The sequence below is a fragment of the Anolis carolinensis genome, chromosome 2 (assembly GCF_035594765.1).
Source record: "Anolis carolinensis isolate JA03-04 chromosome 2, rAnoCar3.1.pri, whole genome shotgun sequence".
NCBI classification, from domain to species: Eukaryota; Metazoa; Chordata; class Lepidosauria; order Squamata; family Dactyloidae; genus Anolis; species Anolis carolinensis.
In genome coordinates, this window is record NC_085842.1 from 77,177,151 (window position 1) to 77,203,302 (window position 26,152).

At 37.9% G+C, this 26,152-nt stretch overlaps 1 protein-coding gene across 8 annotated transcripts in view; it reads left to right on the forward strand.

The window, feature by feature from the left end:
• Positions 1-23,341, forward strand: part of atrip (ATR interacting protein) — a 32,164-nt gene extending 8,823 nt beyond the window's left edge. For 3 of the 8 annotated variants that reach the window (XM_062970012.1, XM_062970011.1, XM_008105170.3), the window contains exons 2-14: positions 925-1,366; positions 4,131-4,207; positions 10,663-10,833; positions 11,719-11,834; positions 12,283-12,440; positions 13,762-13,833; positions 16,231-16,360; positions 16,542-17,258; positions 18,283-18,431; positions 18,717-18,808; positions 20,612-20,695; positions 21,515-21,767; positions 23,040-23,341. In XM_062970012.1, coding sequence (XP_062826082.1) covers positions 943-1,366; positions 4,131-4,207; positions 10,663-10,833; positions 11,719-11,834; positions 12,283-12,440; positions 13,762-13,833; positions 16,231-16,360; positions 16,542-17,258; positions 18,283-18,431; positions 18,717-18,808; positions 20,612-20,695; positions 21,515-21,767; positions 23,040-23,107 — 2,511 coding nt within the window. In that variant the 5' untranslated portion in view covers positions 925-942 and the 3' untranslated portion in view covers positions 23,108-23,341. Of the gene's footprint in view, positions 1-924; positions 1,367-4,130; positions 4,208-10,662; positions 10,834-11,718; positions 11,835-12,282; positions 12,441-13,761; positions 13,834-16,230; positions 16,361-16,541; positions 17,259-18,282; positions 18,432-18,716; positions 18,814-20,611; positions 20,696-21,514; positions 21,768-23,039 lie in introns of those variants that run through there. The other 5 variants (XR_010002648.1, XR_010002650.1, XR_010002649.1 and 2 more) reach the window with 5 other exon arrangements.
• The last annotated feature ends 2,811 nt before the right edge of the window (positions 23,342-26,152 follow it).

A 26,152-nucleotide genomic window follows, 5' to 3' on the forward strand; every position in this document is an offset into this window, starting at 1 on the left:
TAAAGGGTTACAATTCACATTATGTTATAATTTGAAAGATAATTTCTATAAAATGATGTACTGGTGGTATATGACACCTGAAAGCTCTCTAAGATATATAAAAAGAGCTCCAACATTTTCTGGAAATGTAAACAACAAGTGGGGTCCTTCTATCATATGTGGTGGACATATAAACATGCCAAGAAATATTGGATTCAAATAGACACAGTGATCCAGAAAAGTTTAGGAGGGAGCATCCAACTAAACCTGGAGACTCTTCTACTTGATCTAAGTGATAAAAATAACCAGGATAGACTATGGCAATATATGACCACAGCAGCCAGACTACTATACGTGTAGAAATGGAAGAGTACAACAATACCAACAACGGGGGAATGGATAATAAAAACAATGGACTTGGCCGAAATGGACAAATTAACATGTCTACTAATAGAAGGGTCATTGAAAGGTTTTTTTTAAAAAAAGACTGGAAACCTTTTATTCTTTTTTTTCATGAAAAAGAGAAGGGCTTGCCGATTCTGAGTTTTGAAGAATAAATTAAAGGGTTTTTTGTTGATATTGTAATATGAGAAAAGAGTTAGTATAGAGAGGTCTAGAAGGTGAAGTATATGATATTGGCTTTCTTTGTGACTAGATATAGACCGGAGGTTACCTATCTTCCCCCCCTCCCCCCTATTTTTATTTTTTCCTTTTTTAAAAGAGAAGGATGTATAAAAAGAGAGGGTGCAGGTAAAAGCAATGTTACATGGAAATGAAGTGTGTGTAAATATGAGCACCAATGGAAACTAAGTGTAAGCAAGATATTGTAAAGTTGAAACAATAAAAATGGTTTAAAAAGATAATAAAGTTATACACAGTTTTAAGTATATAAAAAAGGAAAGATCATGGCAACCTTAACCTTGTTTTGTGGTTTCTTTTTGCTAGGATAATTGCAAACACAGAATGTCAGTGAACCATTTATTTGGGAATAAGAAGAGAAACAGTTCTATATTATACGGTGTGGATCAGGCCAGAGTTACTGCTTCAACTTCATCCTTCCAGAGACCTACAAGCCAAAGTAACACTGAAAACCATGGAGATGGATTTCCACCGAATAAGCGCTATAAAACCCTTGCCACAAGTGGGCATAAAGAAATGGAAGATCCATTTCAGGACAGTGATGATTTCACTGCAGATGACTTGGAAGAGATGGATATTATTGCTTCCCAGGCATTGACAGAAAATGTTTCTGTAAACACAACTGCATCAAGAGCGGAGCAAAATAGAGAACTGTCTTCACTGTCAAAAAGTATCACCAACACAGCAGATCATATCAAGCAATGGAATTTCGATCTTGCAACTGAGACAAAATCTAAGCAACTATTTGGTATGTTCATTCCCAGTGAGATTGGAGTCTGGAGCAATAAGAATTGATGATTTACACTGTTATTACTGGTTTTAAAAAATAATAATAAACCTGTTGAGGTTGCCTTTTGCGTTCAAACTGCCTTAAGAGGACTTAAGGCAGTGCAGATACTAAAATAAAACACTAGGGTTAATCAAAGCCTGTGACAACCACGAATTAAACATTACACCTGACAAAATGCTAAAACAAAAAAAAATGGTATAAAAGAAATCAGCACATAATAAGGTCAAAGAAAACAAATGATTCTGGAGAACTTTCTTGGAGATTAGTACTGATGGGGCTTAACATCATTAGTTGGTTTGCTGTGCTTTCCAGTCGTTTCTAACTTATAGGAGGCCTTATAATATGGTTTTCTGGGTAAAGTTTTTGTCTGAGGATGTCTGGTGTTGGCTTCCTCTTAGGCTGAAATGAATGCAACTTTGCCAATATTATCCTGTGGATTTCCGTGGCAGAGTGGGGATTGGAGCATTGAAACCATTAATCATACATGAACATACATGCATACATACATACAGATTCTATTCTGGTTCTCTAAGAACACTTGTTTTCCATCTGTGTATTGAGGCTGGGAATTGTTATTATTTTATTTATTTATATCCCACATTCATCTCAAATGAGACAAAGCAGCTCACAACATCAGAAAGCAGTACAGTTTAAAATCCACAACATATAAATATTAAAATAGAATTAATCCAACCAGCAAATTAAAATCCATTAAAATACTTAAAACAAATAAAACGGTTAAAATAATCAAATACAGCACAACACAAAATGTCAGTTAAAGGAACATACAAAATCAATAAATTTTAAAATCTATCAATAAAAACTATAATGTGAAGATAATATGAATAGACCTGCTGGTAGAGATTGATCCTTGCTGTGGATTGAAATACAGACAGTGTTTCCAGCAGAAGATTATCTTCTGGCAGGTCATTCCTCTGTCTGGTGGCAGCTGAAGAAAATGTCCTTTGGGAAACAGTCAGCCTACTTATAGCTGACTGAAATAGATGTCTTCCCAGTGGACTTGAGTATATGGTGCCGTTTACATTGAAGAAAGCAGTCCTGTAAGTAACCAGGACCCAAACCATGCAGAGTTTTAAAGGCAATAGGCAACATTTTGTACTTTGGCAGTCAGTGAAATGATTTTCATATCCTGGCGTCATGGTTTGAGTATTAGTTTACCACTCTGAAGACCAAGGTCTGAATCCCTGCTCAGCCATTGAAACCTTGAACATGTCATACTTTCTCAGCTTCAGAGGAAGACAAAGGCAAAACAACCCCTTGGAACAACTCTTGCCAACGTTATGATAACGTTGCCTTAGGGTTGTTATAAGTTGTAAATGACTTGAAGGCATACAGCAGCAAATGTGGCCGCTCCTCAATGTACAGTGCATAGCTAAAGTCCAGCCCTTGGACATCGGCACCAGCACATGCACTACCATTTTCAGTTTCTCCAGTTTTAGGAAGGATAACAGCTGGAGCTGATAGTATGCACTCCTGACTGTCAGCTATCTGGGCTGCCCTTTGGAGGAATGGAACCAGGCTCTTGATGCCCTGTCAAGAACTGGTTGACACACCTCCAAACCTAGGTTAGCACTTCTGTCTTATCTGGATTCAATTTCAGTGTGTTTTTCCTTATTCAACCCATTATCTCCCCAAGGCATTCATTCAGAGGAGAGAAACAAACTATTACTGTGAAGGCATAGATATTTGGTTGTCAGCAGCATAGTGATAGCACCCATCCAATGCCTCCTAGATGATCTCTCTCAGTGGTTTCATGTAGATGCTAAACAGCATGGTTCAAAGATGTGGGGCTACTGTAGACAAATCCCCTTTCTCATATCCACCAACTTGGCTGCTAAGGCCAGTGGTTCTCAACCTGTGGGTCCCCAGGTGTTTTGGCCTACAACTCCCAGAAATCCCAGCCAGTTTACCAGCTGTTAGGATTTCTTGGAGTTGAAGGCTTAAACATCTGGGGACACACAGGTTGAGAACCACTGACAGGTAATTTCATGCAGCAGGCTTTTTCAATCAAGGGCCATTTCTGGCTAACAGTCTCTGTACCCTGCTCTTGTTTTGTTCATTTGCTGTGCCTTAGCGAGTCAGCTTGGAAGTATAGCATGGTTCCCATGAGGTTGGGATAAGCCCCTTTCTTCTTCATGGGTGGAGTATGGGCAGAAATTTGATTTCTTCTGCAGCTGCATTGCACCTTCATTTGGGATGTTGCAGATGCACACTGTGGCAAACAAACTCTGACTCTCTTTTGTTTGTTGTTGCTTTAGGTTAGATTTCAGCCCTTTTTTCAGCTTATGATTCTATGAAGTCTTGGCGATATCAGTGCAACTTAATGGCTTGCAGCAGGATGAGAGTATGCAGCCACAATACATAGCCAATGGTTTTTTATTTAAAATTGCTTGTTATAAAGACTTTTATACTTTTTAAATGACAGGGGCTCCTAGTGCTCATTATGTTTGGTTTCCGAATGGGCAATACCTTTTAGAAATAGAATGAGAGATGGGTAACCAACCTTTATGCTTAAATTGGCTTTTGTGTGGTGTTTTTTCTTTCAGCCAGGATACACTGCAGCACATTGGTTCTGTGCTAAGGTAATTGTGCTAAGGCCTTTTTAGTCCAAATGAAGCAAAGGCCTGACAGTAGAAATAAGTGTAGAGTTCACAAAAATATTAATCGCTTCTCTCAAATACAAATCGCTTTCTGTCAACAGGAAATAGTACAGAAGAAACTAAGGACAAATTTCAACTTGAAATACTTCAAGAACAATATGAGGAAGCTAAGAAAAAGGTTAGCCTTTTTTAAAAGCATGTTTGAATTGAACATAGCCAGGTGCCTTGTGGATGTGGCATAATGATGTTTTGGGCCCAAGACTCAGATCCCTTGGGGAAAAATGTATCTGAAGTGTAGGAATGCAATGACTGTTTTCCAATATTTCAAAATACCTTTTTATGTTGTTTGTGTCCACTATGAAAAATCAGTAAATATAGATGGTAGGCAGATTGCTTCCTCTTTGTCAGAGGTCCCCAAACTGCGGCCCAGGGGCCACATGTGGCCCATCGAAGCCATTTATCCGGCCCCCACGACACAAAGGCAAAAGGGGGTTGGACTAGATGGCCCAAGGTGTCTCTTCCAACCTCTTTTTTATTATTATTATTATTATTATTATTATTATTATTATTAACTATGGTCCAGCCCTCCAGCAGTCTGAGAGATTGTGAACTGGTCCCCTGTTTAAAAAGTTTGGGGACCCCTGCTCTTTGTGATGCTTTAAAAAACTTATTTTGCAAGCTGTTCACAAAATTGTATTAATTTGCCTTTTGAAAAGTAAGCCTCATGTTAAAAAACAGAAAGGCCAGTTGGAGTGCTAATGGTGTGATAAGCACTTTTTGAGCCTTGTCCTTAAAACAAGAAATAACGTGTGTGTATGCGTACCCTGTGGACTTATGGTGACCCATGAATTTCACAGAGCTTTTTTAAGTCAAGGAATGTTCAGAGGTAGTTTTGCCAGTTTCTTCCTCAAAAACAAAACCTACAGCATCAGGTATTAGTTGGCGATCTCTCATTCAAGTGCTAACTTGAGCAGACCCTGCACACATATTATTCACCCTAGAAATTATATAGAAAACCATGACAAATAAAAACTGAGTCATACATGACGACTTTGGAGGACCTTCATTGAAATGAATTACACTAAAAAAGAGATGTGAACAGGAATGAGGCATCCAATAATGAGCTGTTCATTTATTTGTATGCTCAATACCTAATTCCTCCTTGAACTCCCACTGTTTTCTGTTTTTTATGTCCATACTTGCTGTGAGTTTAATGCTTCATTTTCTGTGTCTTAAGGACAAACTGTATGATTGGCAGCAGACACTGGACTACTGCTTCTCTCTCTCTCTCTCTCTCTCTCTCTGTATGTTTGAATGAATCTTGAATCTTATTTCTCTAGATTAATTATTTTTTTAAATAACTTAGATGCTGTTTAATGTTTTTTGTGTTAGTTTTTGAGGTGTACTAGTTTTAATAATGTCTACCCCATCCTAAGTTCCATCACTGGGAAAATGTGGCATATGAATGACTAACAGAATTATTAATAATAATTAAAAATAGTCATACACACATACGTAATGCAGATTGCAGATTGAATGGGAGGAACAACAGACAAAAGGGTGGCGTTTATCTTTCCTTCTGAATTTTTCTTTGCTTTGTGCCACATTATGTATTTGGAAGCCTTGGCTTGAGAGAGAGTATTTCTAAGGAGAAACAGATGGAGCAATACTTAAGTGTTTGCTTGGTGCACAGTACTTTCTTGGTGCACACTGCTTGAAGAGATAGGACAGGATACAATAAAGTTTTATTATTAGTTTTATTTATTACTTTCTGTATTAGCTTCTTTCCTGTTTTTAACCTCCTAAGGGTCACTCCCTGATTCCCTGTTGTAACTCATTTACTCACTGCATATCCCCCTTTCTCCAACTACTGTATTTCTTCTTTCCTATTTCAGTTTGGCAGCAATCTGTTCCACTCTTACATGGCATGCATATGTGTTGCTTGGCTGCAGTGATTGTTGCTTAGGAAAGGGAAATAACAATATGTAGTTGACTGTAGTAATGAAATAAAGGTGTGCTGAATCCAAGCCTATCTCAGGCCAGGTTGTTCGATAAAGAATGCTTGTTGCAAAGCCCATCATTCAGTGAGTTAAGTAAATCTGTGAAATTAATATCTGCCTGGAAAATACAGAGAGTTGATAAAAATGAGTAGGAGAGATTGTCTAAATGCAATGTAATTTTCAGGATGGTATATCTTAAGATCCCATCTGTACTGACCATTTAATGCAATTAGAAACTAGCTTCAAACTGCAATAGCCAAACAACACACTTCTACAAAAGTGCACAAAAAGCCCCTGAATGTGCCTCAGCTCTCTCTGGTTTGTGTAATTACTTTCCAGGCCTCAAACTGGTTTCAGGATGGTCTGTGTAATCTTCTGCATAGTAAAACCACTTTCTTCAATACTAGTTTGAAACTACCGTATATATTCAAGTATAAGCCGACCTGAATATACCGTGTTTTCCCGAAAATAAGACAGTGTCTAATATTAATTTTTGCTCCCAAAGAGGCTCTAGGTCTTATTTTCAGGGGGTGTCTTATTTTTCCATGAAAAAGAATTCATATTTATTGTTGAACAAAAAAAATGAATATTTATTATATACTGTACAGTAGTTGTCATCACAAACCAGCATAACCAGACAAACTGTGAATCCTATCAAGAATGTCTTGTTATTACCATTATTTCCATGTAAAACACTCTATGGTACGTACATTTACCAATCCAGCATGCTCTGGTGTTCTGTTCGGTGGGCATGCTTCCAAACAAAACCTTTGCTAGGTCATACTTTTGGAGGAGGCCTTATATTTAGCAATTCAGCAAAACTACTACTAGGTCTTATTTTCTGGGGATGTCTTATTTTAGGGGAAACAGGGTAAGCCGAGGCACCTAATTTTACCACAAAAAACTGGGATAACTTATTGACTTGAGAATAAACCGAGGGTGGGAAATGCAGCAGCTACGGGTAAATTTCAAAAGAAAAATAGATACCAATAAAATATCATTAATCGAGGCATAAGAAGGTTAAATGTTTTTGAGTATTTACTGTATTTCAAATAAAAACAATAAACTAGCTCTATAAGTGGAAAAGCAGGGGCAACAAAAATAATATGGTATTAACAATGTTATGTTATGTTGTTTTATATATTTTGTTATATTGTATTGCTCTGGGCATGGCCCCATGTTAGCCGCCCCGAGTCCCCGTTGGGGAGATGGTGGCGGGGTATAAATAAAGTTTTATTATTATTATTATTATTATTATTATTATTATTATTATTATTATTAACAATAACCTAACAATAGTAATAATAATAATAATAATAATAATAATAATAATAATAATAATAATAAGAAGAAGAACTGACAGCTGGCACAACAAAACATTGAAGGAAAAGATGATAAGGAGAAGACCTGGCTCTGGCTCACGAATGGGACACTGAAGAGGGAGACAGAAGGCCTGATCCTTGCATCCCAGGAGCAAGCCATCAGAACAAATGCATTTAAGGCCAAGATCGAAAAATCAGCTGATGACCCAAAATGCAGACTGTGCAAGGAAACTGACGAAACCATTGATAATATCCTCAGCTGCTGTAAGAAAATCACACAGACAGACTACAAACAGAGGCACAACTATGTGGCCCAAATGATTCATTGGAACTTGTGCCTCAAGTACCACCTCCCTGCAATAAAGAACTGGTGGGATCACAAACCTGCAAAGGTCGTGGAAAATGAACACGCAAAGATACTGTGGGACTTCCGAATCCAGACTGACAAAGTTCTGGAACACAACACACCAGACATCACAGTTGTGGAAAAGAAAAAGGTTTGGATCATTGATGTTGCTATCCCAGGTGACAGTCGCATTGATGAAAAACAACAGGAAAAACTCAGCCGCTATCAGGACCTCAAAATTGAACTTCAAAGAATCTGGCATAAACCAGTGCAGGTGGTCCCGGTGGTGATGGGCACACTGGGTGCCATGCCAAAAGATCTCAGCTGGCATTTGGAAACAATAGACATTGACAAAGTTATGATCTGTCAACTGCAAAAGGCCACCCTACTGGGATCTGCACGCATCATCTGAAAATGCATCACACAGTCCTAGACACTTGGGAAGTGTTCGACTTGTGATTTTGTGATATGAAATCCAGCATGTCTATCTTGTTTGCTGTGTCATACAATAAAATAATAAAAACTTCATTTGGATCCCCCTATCTTCCCATGGGGACTCAGGCCGGCTTCCAACATAGTAACAGGCAAACATTCAATGCAGAGCTAGATATAGATCTATAATTATAGATACTAATTTCACATTTCCCCCTGAAACTTTTGCAAATTCCCCCCCCTCTCTGTGTGTGTGTGCATTCATTTCCCTACAATATTTGCAAGCCATATATATATACACACACACACACACACACACACATACACATACACATACACATACATACATACATATCTAGACATGTCTATATATATTTGTGTGTTCATTTCCCCCTGTAATATTTGCAAGCCCTATATATAGGTAGCTAAGAATATATTCATATCTATCCAAACATCTCTCTTTATATAGATAATTATATTTATATAGGATTTGCAGAGACTTGTAAACATATGAGGGTAAATTCATATATAAAATAATGTATATGTATGGCTACAGATACACAGGTACATGGATCTATATATATATATATATATATATATATATATATATATATATATATATATATAAGGTTTTGAAAGACCTGCAAACATATGAGGGGAAAATTCATATATAAAATTAATGTATATAGATAGATACAAATATAAAGGTACATAGAGATTGCAAAAGCTTGCAAGGGGTTAATGCCTATATATCTGTAGGAGAGTTTAACAAATATTTCAGGGGGAAATGCTTTCATAAGATTAATGAATATATATTTTTCTTCCTGATTTGCAAGGGTGTCTTTCTCTTTTCAAAACATTCCCTTGATTAAGAGCGAGGGAGGCTTTGCAAAAGAAAACACACTGATAAGGAAGGAGAAGAGAGAAATACATCACATATTGCAAGCAATAGCCTGCAGGCTCCATTGCCAGCCTAGACCCGATTATAAGCTGTGGGAGGCTTTTTCAGCTCATAAAAAGGGCTGAAAAACTCGGCTTATCTTTGAGTATACACGGTACATTAAATGGTCACTGTATATAGGGCCTTATTTCCACCCCTTTAGTTGGAATTTAAAAAAACTTAGTTACAGCCTAATATAATGCTTGTTTACTTGGGAAAAAAAGCACCACTGATCTTGGTGAGAGTTTCTCCTAAGCTCTGCTCAGTTGGTCCTTCAGTTTGGAAACGGAAAAAAATGCATTTAACAAATATCAGAAGCAGCAAACATGTTAAGGACACAATAAATATGCAGTGTTTACAGAGAGTGGGTGTTGTGAATACAGGAGTGTTCTCACGTACTTTTGCAAATCTGCATTTTCTGACATGTTCAAGCTAAGTTGAGCATTGGATTTTCAAAGAGCAATGAAATGTGCGTCAACATAGCACGCTTCCTCTATAATTGAAGCCAAGGAAGGAAAGCAAATTCTTAGATGATTTATTGTACTTTTGCTGCCACAGGGAAGGAGGGGTTCTTGCGGGATTTGCAGCCTTGGGTGCCAAAATAATTTGTTTAGACTTGGTTTCTGTGACCCATAAGTGTTGTATGGTCTGAGTCATGCAGCTCTAGATCTTGTTTACTGTGCTATAATGTGATAAGATGGTGACATTGGAGTGAAGGAGCTTTCAATAGTTCCATTGTTACAGACAGATCATTTTTGGTGGAATTTAGACGTCTTGAGGGGGCTGACGACGGGTCTGAATAGTTTTCTCATGGTTCTTGGGGATTTTCTTGTGCAGGGTTAACTTGGTCCTCTCTGGTTGACTTCTTGAATGAGGAAATGACCAGGGCAATGGATATGAGCTTTTGGGAGCAGAATTGACCTAAACCAGCTTTTGGGAATGAAGGACAATGTAGATGCACCCTAGAAATTGTTGGTCCTTCAGCAAGTTAAAAGTTTTCTTTTTTGACTGGTATTCTACCAATGTTGTTGTTTTTTTGTTATGTTTTTGCTGATTTTTATGTTTTGGTCTTTTAGAAGGTTTTAATTCTATGGATTATTTGATTGTATGTTATCAATTACTTGTTAAATAATTTGCTTTCATTTACATGTTTCTAAGTGCCTTCAGCTGTGTTTGTTTTAATTTTGGTAAGCCATATTCCCTACAATAGGAATTACATGCATTTATGGAGGATAAAACTATCCATGGTTACTTGTCATGATGGCTATATACAGTATGTGATGGAAGCATGTTCTGAATGTCACTTGCTGAGGAGCAAAAGCAGAAAAAAAGATTACTCTCCTGCTCTGCTAGTTGGTTTCCAAAAATAACTCATTTATTAGCAAATATGATCTTGGATTAGATATGGCTCTTTTTATGCATGTAATGGTGCAAACCTATATACATCCTCTCTGAGGTGACACTCGCTGAGTTCAAATAAGTGTACAGATTGTACCCTTAAAATATTAGTAATAAGAATAGTGGAATTATTTTGAGGATGTCTAAAATCTTATAAATCCTTATTGTGGTTGAAATATTTCTGTAACTTTGCAGCTGAAGGAAATGCAGAATGAAATCCTCATTAAAAATGGAGAAATCAAAGTTCTGCGGGACTCAATGCAGCAGATGGAATCTGTTGTGGAAGAACAGCGGAAATCTTTTGTGGTACTGGAAAATAAGAAAGCTCAAATTTTAAATGAAAAAGAAAAAGAGTTTTCCAAAAAGGTATTTAATGAATTAAAAATAAAATTTGCATCCAAACATCTCCCTCCATCCTTTGGTGAGCTTTAACCCTGTGTTGAAAAGATGGCATTATATTTGAGAGATTCACTTTTTAAAAAAAATTGAATGAAAGAAAATGTATTATCCTCAGGTATGTGTTATTATCAACTGAAGCTTCTTAATAGATTGTTCATATATGTACCATTCTTTTTCTCTTTTTCTATTGTTTCTACAAAAACAGCTTAGTTTCGGAGAAGAAAAAATATATTCAGTCTGACTTGTGATATACAAATGGTGAAGGACCCGTCTTATTTAATAGAATAAGAATTTCTGCTTGTGGTTTATTTTAATGAATTTGAAACATTTCTATACTACTATTAGGAACAAAGGCTTTCCCTACTAATGTAAAATAAGCACAATGCAATTTTTCATTCACAAAGCTTTTAATACGCCATCTCGCAAACACACAAGTTATTGCAAATAAAGTTTTATAGTTGGATTGCTGAATTAACCTAAATATTTCCTATTTGGATTTAATAACAGGGACTTGCCATTGTAATAATTTTACTTTTTAGTATCTGCTTTTGAACTTTCGTTGGTTTTCTGGAAAATAAAGAGGCATGGTATTCCTGCTATTAAACCCTTGGTGTTTTAACGTATCTTCTGAATGGAAAAATACTGTACTTTATTCATTATATTATGCTCCTTATATCAAAGTTGTATTGCATATAGATTTCCTCTTCCAGTCTTTTCTTGGAGTATAATATAGTAGAAAATATGAATAATAATTCAATCAATAAAATGAACCAATATACAGCTGGCTTTTACTGAAAAGGTTTGTGTTGTCTTAATTGAGTTTTTTTCTATCTAGACTTTTTTTTCTTTCAGTTGCAGTCCCTGCAGTCTGAACTACAGTTCAGAGATGCTGAAATGAATGAACTGAGAATAAAGCTTTTGAACTGTGAAAGAATTAAACCTGTTACCCCTTCAGTTTCATATACCAGGTGATCAATAAAAGTAAATTATTTAGTATACAGGTACCATATGTTTCAGGCATTTGGTCAGCCATGAATGCAGCCTCCTGTGGTTCAATACCTGAATAGAATGAATGGCACTATTGTTTCCTCTTTGCACATTGAAGAGCAATGAAGAATACAATTATTCATGGAATTTTTTTTCTAATTTTCAAACAAATATTTAGTAAATACCATTTAAATTTCCCAATTTGCTCATATGCTACTTAGAAGACCAAATAAAACAATATATAATTCAGACTACCAGATATTTATCTAGCTGTATTGCATTGAACCTCAGGTTGTGATTTATATGTACCATTTTGATGGTATAGGCTGTCAAAACGATTTGTGCAATTTTTTGTAATGTAATTTGATGAATAGTTTGGAATGAACTACTTCCATGTATCTAATAAAAATATTTTATTTATTGGTTTAGTCCTAAGAAAACTCCTCCAAAACCGCTAAAAATTGAAGGATGTACTCAGATTGAAAAAAAAGGTTATCCCACAAAGGATTCTTTTGGATCTGAGATACCACTTAAAGCATCCTGCTCTAGAATACAGTTGCAAGGACAGACTCCCTGGTTTAATAAGGGTAAGTCAGCATTTTATTATATATGTAGCATTTGCAAATCTTATGGAAAACAGAAATTTTGTTGAAATCAACATTATTGGGCTTAAGTTCAAGTGTTACAGGAATTAATAGGAAATAGATAGCCAGGTCTGACTTAGCCAGACAAGTGTGAGGTCCTATTGCTGTGGTGAGAGTTGAAGGGGTAAATTGCTCCCTAATGCTCCCCCACTCTGGTTGCATCCACCAGCTTTATTTTTCTGAAATGGAATTAATCAGAACAGAACTTTCGAAACATTTCAAGTTGGTGGCACATTTTTTGAATATTTAAATTTAAATATAATATAATATAAATTAAATATTCATTTTATTTAATACTTGTATTAAAACTCTGTGCATAATTTTGCAACACAGTAATTCGGGTTTCCAAGCAAACTGGAGGTTAAACTGACCTCTTATAAGAGATACAGTCACATATGTAAATTGTAGTAACAAAATATTTGGGAACACAACGTATCTCATGAAAACCTTTCACTTACGTCAGTGGTTCTCAACCTGTGGGTCCCCAGATGGTAAACTGGCTGGTATTTCTGGGAGTTGTAGGCCAAAACACCTGGGGACCCACAGGTTGAGAACCACTGTCCTATATCTTTAAAATATTTGCTTTTGTTCATGACATGGGGAGGACTACAGTATACATGCTAGAGTCACCTTGTATGGAGGTTTCTGGATTTCATGGTTGCTATGACATATGGGCATGTCTGAGTTAATATCTAACCTTATGCATGTCATTGAATGTATACTTGACTTTATTTTCTGTATTGATTTAATGGGTAATAGCCTGTGGATAATAGAGGTAGAAATAGTTTTGTTGTCTTGGAAAAACATCATCTGATCCGGTTTTACCTGTTGGCTATGCACAGCCTTTGCAGAGATAGTGGATCAGTTTTAACAGTTTGTTCCGGAAGGTTCAAAGATCCAAACAGTTTGTTGAAATCTCTTAGTATGAGACTTCAGCAAGCCTTAGAATGTGCTTAGAACAGTAAGATGAGCCAGACCATCTATGCAGTCACTCCAAAAAGAATTTGACATGTTGTTACTGTGACTCCAGTCCTGTCTTTAGGAATGCTTTGGAGGAGTACTCCACTTCCATTTCATGGTCTTTATGGGTACTCCTGGGTTGCATTTTGTCTCCATGCATTTGAAACCTGGTAGAATCTGTGTTTGCTAATAATAAGCATAGCAAATGAATGTCAGCAAGAAGAATATTAGCAGTCTAGTTGGACTCCAAGCCAAAAACAGATTTAATACTGCTTTTTGGATTACTGCAAACCTTTCTTTTCAGACAGTAAGATGCCTGACCTTGAAACTGAGCCTGTGAAGCAAGAAATGAGTTATGTTTGTGCTCAAAGGCAAGGTAATTCCATCTGAGAAATCCTATAATTACATTCATTAGTGTTAGGCTTGGAATCTCTATTAGAGAGCATACAATATATTCCCATGGAACAGGGGCAAGCAAAGTGCAGCCTTGGGGTCATCTGCGAACACATGTCCTCAGGAAATTTCTGTGGCTCTTGACCCTCCTAGACTTGCTGGACTAGTATTTTTCTTTGAGCTCCCCTCATAATGCACTAACTACAATGTGATATACACGTTAACTGAAAGTTCTGAAACTGTGGATTTGGGCTAATCAGCTTGTGGCAGATTCTGCCGTAGCACAGATTTCTCTGAAAGCTGGCTGTCAGCCTGTGTCAATTGTTAAGTGAATGTTCATGGGGTCAAGTTAGGTCTCCCACAACTACGAATTGTTGCTGGACCATGCTTTGTTTGACTACAGTATAGCTACACAAACAGCCTTTACACTTCTCAACCAATGTGTAGTATCTGTGGGGGTTTAGTTTCAGGACCCCCACGTGTGCATGATGAAGTCGCTATTAATGAAATGGCATAGTAACAGCAGCAGAGGTGGCTGCAAGCCCCAGCTGGCAAGACTGCCATAACGTATGTACTCTTTGGGTTATCCCAACTCTAGGAAGCTTGCCAGCAGCCTGCTTCTGCCTCTTTTCCACATGCAAAGTTCACCCTCGAGGCACACATTCTTAGGTCATGCAAAGAAGACAGTTTGTGTCCTTGGAAACATCAGTACTATAATATGGCATTGGAACAGCAGTGGAGGCAGTGCAGGCAAGCCCTGGCCAGCAGGTGCACCGCCTCTGGGGAGAATGCCAGCCTCCTGCTTCTGCCTTGGAAACAAAAGAGTAGAACTGTCTGGTGACTCCTAGAAATGAACATTTTAATCAGATCCATGAATAATCAAATCCTCAATAGTCAAACCCCAAAATGTGGGGGTTGATTCTGTAAGATAATCACCAGCCTTGTGCATAGGTTAGATTTCAAAACAGTGTGCTCTTGGCTTTTACAGTCCCCCAGAGTCACTTTTTAGTAACTAGTAATAATAAGAAGCATGTAATGTGTGTTTCTGTTCCATATAAGGCAAGGTATAAATGTGTGTTGGCATGATTAATACATGAATGCAATGTCTTTGTTTTTGAGCCATGCAGTTGCCTGTTATCCTTATTGAATGAAATGTTTACGGCTGGGTTTGCTTACTCAAATTTGCTGTACCAGCTTCTGCTAGTTTAGGCTGTGGGGAAGTTGACTTGTATTGCTGTTACGAAGTCCTTCTCGGTGTACTTCAGATTTTCTCAGAGATGCTGACCTATCTTCTTTCCCACCTTGTTCTAGAATTTTTCGAGTTTTGCTAGTTGTAATTAGTTGGAAAGTGGAGATTCTGTGACAGGTCCCTGAATGCGCCCCTCTTTCCCAAATAGCCAGCCACATTTCTAATTGTTAGAATAGTAAAATAAACCAATCAAAGCAAATGCAATGTTTCAATATTTCTAAACTAGCACATTACATGTATCATGGAAATTAATAGATGATTATGCTAAAACCATGTTATGAAAGAAATGACTTAATTTTGAAACAATTTTGGAATTGCTAGGTTTTCCAGAGGAAGCCTGTGGTCAACCTCCATTAAAAGTGGAGAGTGGAGTTATGCTGGAGGACCTAGGAAATATTTGAGAAAACACCTCTCTAGGAATCTCTAGTCCTCAAACACAACCCTATGGTCAACTTCCAGCCTAGGGATTCTTAGAAAGGTGTTCTCTCGGGTAAAAGCATATTTATTGATGGTTTTTTCACTTTCATTGGGGGCCCTGTACCCCGAACCCCAGCAAGTGTGGAGGTCCAACTGTAGATCCTTCACCTGTGTCTGCAACTATTAACATTCAGTTTAAAGTTATGAATTTTTATCTTCATTTAATCAGTGGTTTTTAACTTGTATTTCAACTCTGTGTATCATGTTGTATGTCTTTTAATAGTGTTTTATGTCTTGTCTTAATGATGTTGTATTCTGCCTTGAGCCGCAGGGAGAGGTGGGTAGTACAATTATTATTGTTATTGTTGTTATTATTATTATTATTATTCTCAAAATAGCCATTAAAAACAACTCTGTTTTGCGGTTTATGATTGATTGTGCTTACAGCAGACGTAGTAATGAGGACCTGCAATTAGTCATCTGTTCTGTGCTACGTCTGGCATTTTGTAAGCAAATAGCAAGACAAAATGGCACATGCTGTGCACTAAAACAGATTAACTAGGTTATGTTTTAAAGTATAGTCAGAATTAATAAACCTGGTATTCAGTGATGAAATATATAGCAAATGTTAATACTGTTAGTTTTTGTACTGTACCAATATTTGATTTCTGTTGTGATATATATCTTGAACACTGGATTTATACCTTGTTGCAGGTTCCATTTTGATAAACACACTGATGAAGCAACAGGTTGTTCCAGAATCATCACTAGGGCTCTGCTATCTTCTTAGTCATAATCTTGAGTTTCAGCTTAGTACAGCTATGCCACCTAATTCTTCCAACACGTACGTACTTTTAAACTACTGGTCATACTAAGAACATGTATAGTTAATCATAATAACTAAAACACTATAACTGAATCAGCAGAAAGACAGTTACTTTTACTTGTTGCCCTGTTTTCAGAGTTTCAACAGGCATGCATGATATTAAGCAAATTGTATTGATGTTCTTCTCTTGTTTACATAGTGGCTCTACAAGAAGCTCCAGTGACGGAACCAAAACTTCTCAAGAAGAAGAGTCGTCATTAAAAATTGCTCAAAAACTTGCCTTAACAGGATTAAATTTAATTGCTATAGATGAAGGTTCATTGGAAGAAAACTCAGAAGAAAGCAGGAGACTAATATCTCACCCAAAGCGCTGTAAAATTGCTGGGGCAGTACACCTTCTTCCCCTTTTGGAACATCACATTAGTGCCTACCACCAAGCCCTTTTGTTAATGACAAAAGCTGGAAGTACTTCTTCTGGAAACCAATCCACTTCTTCCTCCAGAAGCTCCTCAAGTAGAACATCAAGTGTAGATGATATCCTATTTACTCTAGAAGAGTTAGCAGTTGTGTCTCTGGGCATTCTTTATTATTTGGTATTTTACAGCTTGGATGTTATTTACATGCTGCTCTCCCTCAATGTGAAACCAGATTGTGGTTTGGAATGCACAGAAATGGTGGAGAATAAGGACAAGACTGTCACGTGCAATAAGCAGCTCAGATCCAACCCTCAGGAACCTAATCCAGAACTAGATATTTCAGATGTTGACCAATCCCAACATCCTTTGTTTAAAAAGGTGCTGCAGCTCATGACTTCATGTGCCACATCAACAGGGTGCCTGAAACATGGCATCATGAATCAGTGCCTAAGAGTTTTGGTGAAGTTGGCAGAAAGATCAACAACGGACTTATTATTAAGGTAAAAAATAGCTTGAATGTACAGTTGCCCCTCCACATTTACAGGCTTCATTTTTGTGGATTTGATAAAAATAGTCCTTCCAGGAATCCCACGGTTCTTCAATGGTTCTTCAACTCAGATGGGAGTTCTTCAATTCAGGTTCTTCAACTCAGATGGGAATTAACGATAGAGTCATGCTGGATGACCTGGAGATTCTTAGACACTTTTCTAGCCATGTATAGGTCCTCCTGAATGATTCTATTGGAAGTCACTTTGAAGGACCTAGAGATTCCTAGGAAGGTTTTCTCTTCGGTAAAAAAAGGTGGGTTTTTAATTTTCAGCTTCCCACTTTCATGGTAGTATGCACTTCTAACCCCAGTAAATGGAAACATTTTGAATATACCTTGGAACAGAAGAACTAAATTAAAGGTGTTAAATTTACACCTACAAGGCACTTGTGATAAAATCCCTATCTTAGTGTAAAACATAGGAATTACAGAGGCAAATGAAAATAAGATGTCAATGAATGATGTGCAAAGGGAACTGGGCTGTTGCATATTAATTGCACTGTAGTTGTGTAGAATATATTCCTAAATTATCTAATTCTAAATCTCTTCTACTGAAGTAAAATTATTTTAAGCCTGTGTACAAACTTCTGAACATTTGCTGTATCTGTAAATGCGTAGACAGAATAGTTAGATATCTAAACGTACTAGCCCAGTTTCAGCTCTGGAGTAAACATGTTGATTCAGTGAAATTTACATAAGTGTTAAACAAGTAAGAGTACCGGTAAAAAATTCAGGCTACAGTGATTTTCTCTATTCAGATTCTTAATACATTTGTCTTTGTGAGGATATTAATCTTGCAATCCTAAATGCACTTAGGGTGGAAGAAATTCCATTTAAACAAAGTAGGATTTATGTGTTAATATGCATAGGATTGTTCTACATAATTTGGAGAAAAAACTGTCAGTAAATTGCTTGGAAAATCACCCCTCCCCAAAATATTCAGTCAATTCTATTTTATTCTCTTTTTTTCTCAAAAGCTTCCAACATTTGTTGCATAGCCAAACACAGACTTTGCTCCGCTGCATATCTCCTGAAGCCCCCTTGTTTGTCGTCCATCTAACGGTTAAGCTGTTAACATTACTTGTTGACCACCAGGAGCTTGCTGGTCAGTTTTGTTCAAGTTCAGGTGAGTAACTGAAGTGGGATCTTTACCTAAAATACTACTGTTTCAAGTTTATTGAGGGAATTTCTTTTCAGCATTCTAAAGTTACTATTGTTTTCTTCCCTTTTCCTTCTGGTTTCTCTTTTCCTTTTAGAGGACAGTTCTCAAGTAGTTTTGAAATGTTATTTTTTAAAAAATTAAGTGCCCAGAGAACCAGTACTATATCCAGGGAATGAGTAAATACTATATTCAGTAAATACAAAATGACTTTTAATTATACTTTAATGCTTCGTATAATTGCTTTTACAGAAACCTGTCTCCTTTTGGCACTCTACTTGTATATCACATCACGACCAGATAAATCAGCATCTGGGATGCTTTGGCTACAGTTGGAACAAGAGGTAAAGTGAGTAAGAAAGAGAAGAGTTTAAGAATCTGCTGTCTGTCTTTTTAAAAAAGTATGGAATGTTAGTTCACTTCAAATTTAACAAAGAATGCCAGAATTGGGCAATTCAGTTTCCTTTAATATCTCACTGTGGAAATTGTACTCATGGGGGATTAGAACAGTGAGTGGGGAGCTTGATGCCTTTAAAAGGACTCCAGGCATGCAGCTCAGATTGTAGATTTAGTTGGAATAGAGCAGGGGTCCCCAAACTAAGGCCCGGGGGCCGGATGCGGCCCATTGAAGCAATTTATCCGGCCCCCACAGCACAAGGGCAGAAGGGGGTTGGGCTAAATGACCCAAGGGTCTCTTCTTCTCTTAAAGCTATTATTATTATTATTATTATTATTATTATTATTATTATTATTATGACACAGCAAACAAGATAGATATGCTGGATTTCATATCACAAAAATCACAAGTCGAACACTTCCCAAGTGTCTAGGACTGTGTGATGTATTTTTGGATGATGCGTGCAGATCCTAGTACGGTGGCCTTTTGCAGTTGGCAGATTGTGATTTTGTCAATGTCTATTGTTTCCAAATGCCGGCTGAGATCTTTTGGCACGGCACCCAATGTGCCCATCACCACCGGGACCACCTGCACTGGTTTCTGCCAGTCTTCGAAGTTCAATCTTGAGGTCCTGATAGCGGCTGAGTTTTTCCTGTTGTTTTTCGTCAATGCGACTGTCACCTGGGATGGCAACATCAATGATCCAAACCTTTTTCTTTTCCACAACTGTGATGTCTGCTGTGTTGTGTTCCAGAACTTTGTGAGTCTGGATTCGGAAGTCCCACAGTATCTTTGCGTGCTTATTTTCCAATACTTTTGAATGTTTATTATTATTATTATTATTATTATTATTATTATTATTATTATTAACACAACAAGATGAGTCCACAGCAGACACTCTGCTGGCTGTTGTATTGGATCATACGTCGGACACTTCCCAAGTGTCTAGGACTGTGATGTATCGGCGAATAACGCATGCAGATCCCATTAAGGTGGCCTTCTGTAGCTGGCAGATGGTAATTTTGTTAGCGCCATTTGTGTTTAAGTGCAGGCCAAGGTCTTTAGGCACTGCACCCAGTGTGCTGATCACCACTGGGACCACCTTGACTGGCTTGTGCCAGAGTCTTTGTAATTCAATCTTTAAATCCTCATATCGTGTCAGCTTTTCCAGTTGTTTCTTCTCAATCCTTTTGTCACCTGGGATTGCAACATCGACAATCCATACTTTGTTTTTTAACACAATTGTGAGGTCAGGAGTATTGTGTTCCAAAACCCTGTATTATTATTATTATTATTATTATTATTATTATTATTAACAACATTGAGGCTGGGTGGCCATCTGTCAGGGGTGCTTGGACTAAATGGCCCAAGGGGTCTCTTCCAACCCTCTTTATTATTGTTGTTGTTTGTTGTTGTTGTTGTTGTTAATTATTATTATTGCTCGGTGGCCAACTATAGTCCGGCCCTCCAACGGTCCAAAGGATCGTGAACTGGCCCCCTGTTTAAAAAGTTTGGGGACGCCTGGAATAGAGCATATGCCAGAGGACTTTTAAAACACCCTCAAAATATTCCCGTTTAAAGCCATACCGTACAGTATACACATTTAGTCAGAAATAAGATCCATTGTGTGTACAATGTTGCACAACTTTTCTCAGATTTAACATTTGTGGTGGAGTGAGTCTACTTTCATTGCTTTATCTTTTCACATACAAACTTGTGTGTCTGGGTTTTGTTTTTGTATCGACTGTAGACTGTTCGCTTCCTGACCAAATGTGTGCAGTGTTGTAGCCAGTCTGTTTTACTTGTTGGAACACAATGCCAGTGCAGCTCTGAGGTAAGGCAGTCAAATGAAAAGACTCATGGCATTTTAGTTACTTTAGATCCTAATTATGCATAGGAAGCTATCATTTAAAATCTGTAAATTAACCCAGCCTAGTTGCATTATTGTTGTCATGTTGCCATCAAACTCATTCTTATTCTATGGAAAAGACTAAAGGAAAAGTGATTTTCACTTAATCATTAAGAAAAACTCCCAGATAGTCAGCACTGTTCAACAGTGGAATATCCTGCCTTGGAGGATGGTGGAGTATTTTCTCTGGAGGATTTTAAACCAAGGCGGGATTGGCCAACTGTCAGAGGTGCTTTGATTGTATATTCCTGCATGGCAGAATGGGGCTGGACTGGATGGTCCTTGCGGTCTTCCCAATTCTATGATTCAATGCTTCATAAAAGGTAAAGGTTTTCCCCTGACATTAAGTCTAGTTGTGTCCAACTCTGGAGGTTGGTGCTCATCTCCATTTCTAAGTCAGAGAGCCAGTTTTGTCCATAGACACCTCCAAGGTCATGTGGCCAGCATGATTGCGTGGAGAGCCGTTACCTTCCTGCTGGAACGATACCTATTAATCTACTCACATTTGCATGTTTTCGAGCTGCTAGGTTGGCAAAAGCTGGGGCTAACAGCAGGAGCTCACTCTGCTCCCCGGTTTCAAACCGGAGACCTTTCGGTCAGTAAGTTCAGCAGCTCAGCGGTCTAACCCTTAAGGGTTTTTGGATTGTTGCAGTACTGCCACTTACTAAACCACAGTAACCAAAGTTTGTAACCCATGTCTCCTGCAAAATGTGTTTGAGAATTGTATTGTGTTTTCTCCTGCAGGTAGTGAAGGCTCTAATTGTAATGTTGCATAGGCAATGGCTAACAGTCAGAAAAGTGGAAGGAAATTTGTTTGATGTGCGTGGAAAGCAAGTGATTCAGTTTTTACGGGACACTGTTTTGCTCTTGCACAGCCTGTCTCAAAAGGATAAACTCTTCCATGAACATTGCCTGGAAGTGCTCCATCAGTTTGACCATGTCATGCCTGGTGTCAGGGCAATTCTCCGAAAAGCTGGAAAGCTGAAAGCCTGTGAAGGTGAAGTTGCTTGTGTGAAAATTCTATTTTAGTGAATATTAAAATGCCCAGGTCCAGTGCATGTTTATTCAGAAGTACAGCCAATTACTTAACGAAATGGGACTTAATGCGATGTAGGTCTATATAGACTTGCAGTCTGGATCTTACTTTATCTTAGTCTTTTCAGTAACATTTGTTTAGTGTGCAGGTTGTTATCATGCTACTACATTTATTCAAAAGAGATTTGCCTCCCTTACTGAAAAGTGGGAATCTTTGAGCTAAATCCACCTAGAACATAGACCAGGCATCCTCAACTTCTACCTGTTTGGACTTCCAACCCTCAGAAGTCTTAGCCACCTTGTTAATCAGTGGTTCTTAATCTGTAGGTCCCCTGGTGTTTTGGCCAGAAATCCCAGCCATTTTGCTGGCTGTTAGGCCAAAATATCTGCGGACCCACAGGTTGAGAACCACTGTGTTAAGTGGTCAGGAATTCTGGGAATTGGAGGCCCAAACAGCTGGAGAGCTGCAGTTTGAGGATGCCTGACCCATGGAAGTCAACAGGACCTATTAACTATAACCAACAAATCCCATTAATTTTTCTGGATCTACTTTCAATAGAACTAATTCTGGATTTAACCCTTACTGACACATTTTAATGCAGTACTATTACTACTATTGTATATTTGAACTGCTTTAATTTTTGAAATAACAGAAAGACAGAACGTGAAGGATGTATGTAAGTCTGTTGCACTTAGGTTTTCTACACAAAACATGCACTCTGCTTTTAGCTGCAGCTTTTGATCAGTGCAAAAGTAGCCGTAGCTGTATTCTTTATGAAAATACTTGAGATTTTTCTCATTTCTGTATTACCCATCAAATTTAAATGTTTTCAGTCCTGAAATTTGTAAGTAAACACATAAAAGAAAACTGACACTTGATAAGGTCTATTTAGCCTCGAAACACAAGTCATTGGTTTCATAGATTAATAGGTTTTCCAGAAATAGATGGGAATTCTGTAACCCTACAGCATGTATTGAGGGATGTTGAAAGTTGTAGTCCAAGAATATCTGGAGGTGTCGCAGTTTGCCCATCCTTGATTTGGATAATCTATATCAGGCATGAGCCAACTTCAGCCCTCCAGGTGAGTTAAAGTTGAAATTATGGTAGTTGAAGTCCCAAACAACTGGAGGGCCAAAGCTTGCCCATGCTTGATCTATACTTAAATAATAGTTGACACATGCCTATTTTTTCCTAAATTTCTTGCACTCATAAAATGTATCCCCTCTGTTTCAGAACTTGCATTGGATGAAGCATATCCTTTGGAGCCAGAAGTTGATGATCAAGAAATGGAATGCAACTAATGATTTGATTGATTAATTTTTGGAAAATGTGGACTCTCTAAAACTAACTGAATACAATATTCTTAAACGTATAGTTTGAAATATAAAATAGGCCAAAAATCAGTTACAAGAAACAATCACAGTGGAAAATACTCTTTTTTTACTGTTTTATTAAATTGATTTCCCAGCATAATGTAAAATATTAAAGCATTGATATCTGAAGAATGTGATATTAAAAATTACATATTGAAAATATTTCTATACCTTGTGTACTCTGACATGTTTAAATATTTCCCATGCTTCTGTTGTTTAATGCAGGAGTGCAAGAGTGATGCTTTTTATGTGCAATACTTTCCTTTTAGGAAAACACAACTTTGCAGTAATATCCTCACTTAATTAGGAAGGAATTCTTTTAAAGTCAGTGAAATTTACCAGACATGTATTGGATTGTTTTGTTAATGTACACCAAGGAGATATATCCCTCAAAGGTTTTTACATTTATAAACTACTTTTTCCATATGAGATTATTTATCTTTTGTAAGATTCAGTACTGTCTTACATAAAAATGGAGCAGCCGTTCTCTAACATGTAATGAAGTCCAAATTTAGTTTGTAACCATTCTTATGTAGTAGGAAAGTATATTACATAATATACAGCAGGCATGGGCAAGCTTCAGCCCTCTAGGTGTTTTGGATTTCAACTTCCACAATTCCTACTGGCCATTAGGAATTGTGGAAATTGAAGTCCAAAACACCTGGAGGGCTGAAGTTTGCTCATGCCTGAGCTAGAGGATGTAGTGCTGTTTTGACAGTGAATTTTAGATCTGCTCTCAGAACCATGTTCATGTTGATAGTGACCTCTGATATACAGTATCTGATACCAGTATGATGTAATGATTTGAACATTGGGCGATGACTTTACAAACCAAGATTCAGACCCCCCCCCCCCCCCTTAGCTATGGAAACCCACTGGGTGACCTTAAGCAAGTCTCTCTCTCACACACACAAGAGAAGATAAATTCCTTCTGAGCAAATCCTGCCAAGAAAACCCTGTGATAGGGCTGCCTTAGGGTTGTTATAAATTAGCAATAACTTGAAGGCACACACAACAACAACCATTAGGAAAACAGCTCAGCACCTCAAATTTGTGTCATTTGGCAAGGCCTTCTCCAACTTTGGGCCCTCCAACCATCTCATTCTATATTAAGGAAAGTTTGCGAAATAGAGAAGATCTCCCTCTGTTTTGGGTCAGAGTCTTTTTGTATCACAATATCATGGGAAATAAATTGTTTCACACAGAAGCTTCTGTATACATTCTGTCTGTCTGAATAGTGTGTGCCTTTCAATACTTCTTCCATCTTATGCAGAATCCTACCAGGGAAGCAAGAGCAGAAGTCTGTTCACAGTTGGAGGCTTTGGGATCTTAACATGAATTCCTCCCCACTCCACGGTGCACCATTACACATGCACTGAGGTTTTAAAATTACTAGCTGAGCAGAAAGGGAAGGGATGTAATTATATAGATGAAGCTTCTGCTCCGTTCTCCATCACCCCACCTCCGAGATCCTCTGTGGCCCAGCCACCATGAAGGCTATCATTTGCTGTTCTTTTCAGACTTTAGGTCTGCCGTTCTTTCATGCAGGTGCTTCATATAAGGAGGTGTAAATTCCTTTCCCTGGTACAAGGCATATCTGAGCTTTTTTCATATAAACCTTATAGCAACAACGCAGAACCTTTCTTCTGTTGCTCCTGAGGAACTAGCTCTTATATTTCTGCTTTTTACATATCCACACTGATTAATTTAGAATATGCGGTATTTCAAGACTGAGTCTTTATCATTTTGGATCGGTTGCTGGCCAGCAAGGCAATTCACCTAAGAACTATGCTATCTGTTAAAAAATAAAACCTTTTAGTAGTTAGGTTGTCTTTTTCTGGGAATATACTGAGCTCACATCACAGAACATGGTCTTAAAATGTGTGTTTTAATTACAGGGCATAAGTGCCTGAAAGCGACATCTGGGTGGTTTTTTTGTGTTCTCTTGGTTTCTTATACTTGCATTATGAAAACATTACATACATAGACCCATTTTACAAGGTTATAACTTTGTGGGTTGTAAGTGCTTGTTTGTCTGTTACGATGTCTGCATTACTTCTGATTTTCTCGTAACCTTAAACCTCTAAGAGGACAACAAACAGAATTATTTATGGGTTGCTGTGAGTTTTCTGGCCTGTATGGCCATGTTCCAGAAGCATTGTCTCCTGATGTTTCGCCCACATCTATGGCAGGCATTCTCAGAGGTACTTCAGAGTGGTAAACACAACTTGCATTGCTTCATTGCACACACATATACACACACACATGCATACATGCCTTACTGAGCCTTGAAATCAGTAGGCTAAAAATACTTAACCAGATGGTGTCTGCATCACAAAGGTATTTCCAACACGCTGGGGAAAATCTGTTTTAACAAGTGCTTCTTTCCCTTACACTGTCATCTAAAAATAGTTTTATCTGTGTCAGACTTGTGTAGCTGATTCCTGTTTAGTTCAAAAGTTTGCACCTCAGTTGTTCAAGCTGAGAGAAAACCACGTAAAGCCAAAACAGTGTTTGTCCCTCAGAAATTCTGCATTGTTATGACTGAGGAGCAGAGTAGATTTTAACATGGGCTGAGCTGACTTTCATTCTATTTTAGACATAGGTATTAAAGCAAGGGGCGTGTTGTCCTTGTGGGCAACAAGTTAAACATGAGCCAGCAATGTGATGTGGCTGCTAAGAAAGCCAATGGGATTTTGGCCTGCATCAATAGGGGTATAGTGTCTAGATCCAGGGAAGTCATGCTACCTCTCTATTCTGCCTTGGTCAGACCACACCTGGAATACTGTGTCCAATTCTGGGCACCGCAATTGAAGGTAGATGTTGACAAGCTGGAATGTGTCCAGAGGAGGACAACTAAAATGATCAAAGGTCTGGAGAACAAGCCCTATGAGGAGTGGCTTCAAGAACTGGGCATGTTTAGCCTGCAGAAGAGAAGGCTAAGAGGAGACATGATAGCCATGTACAAATATG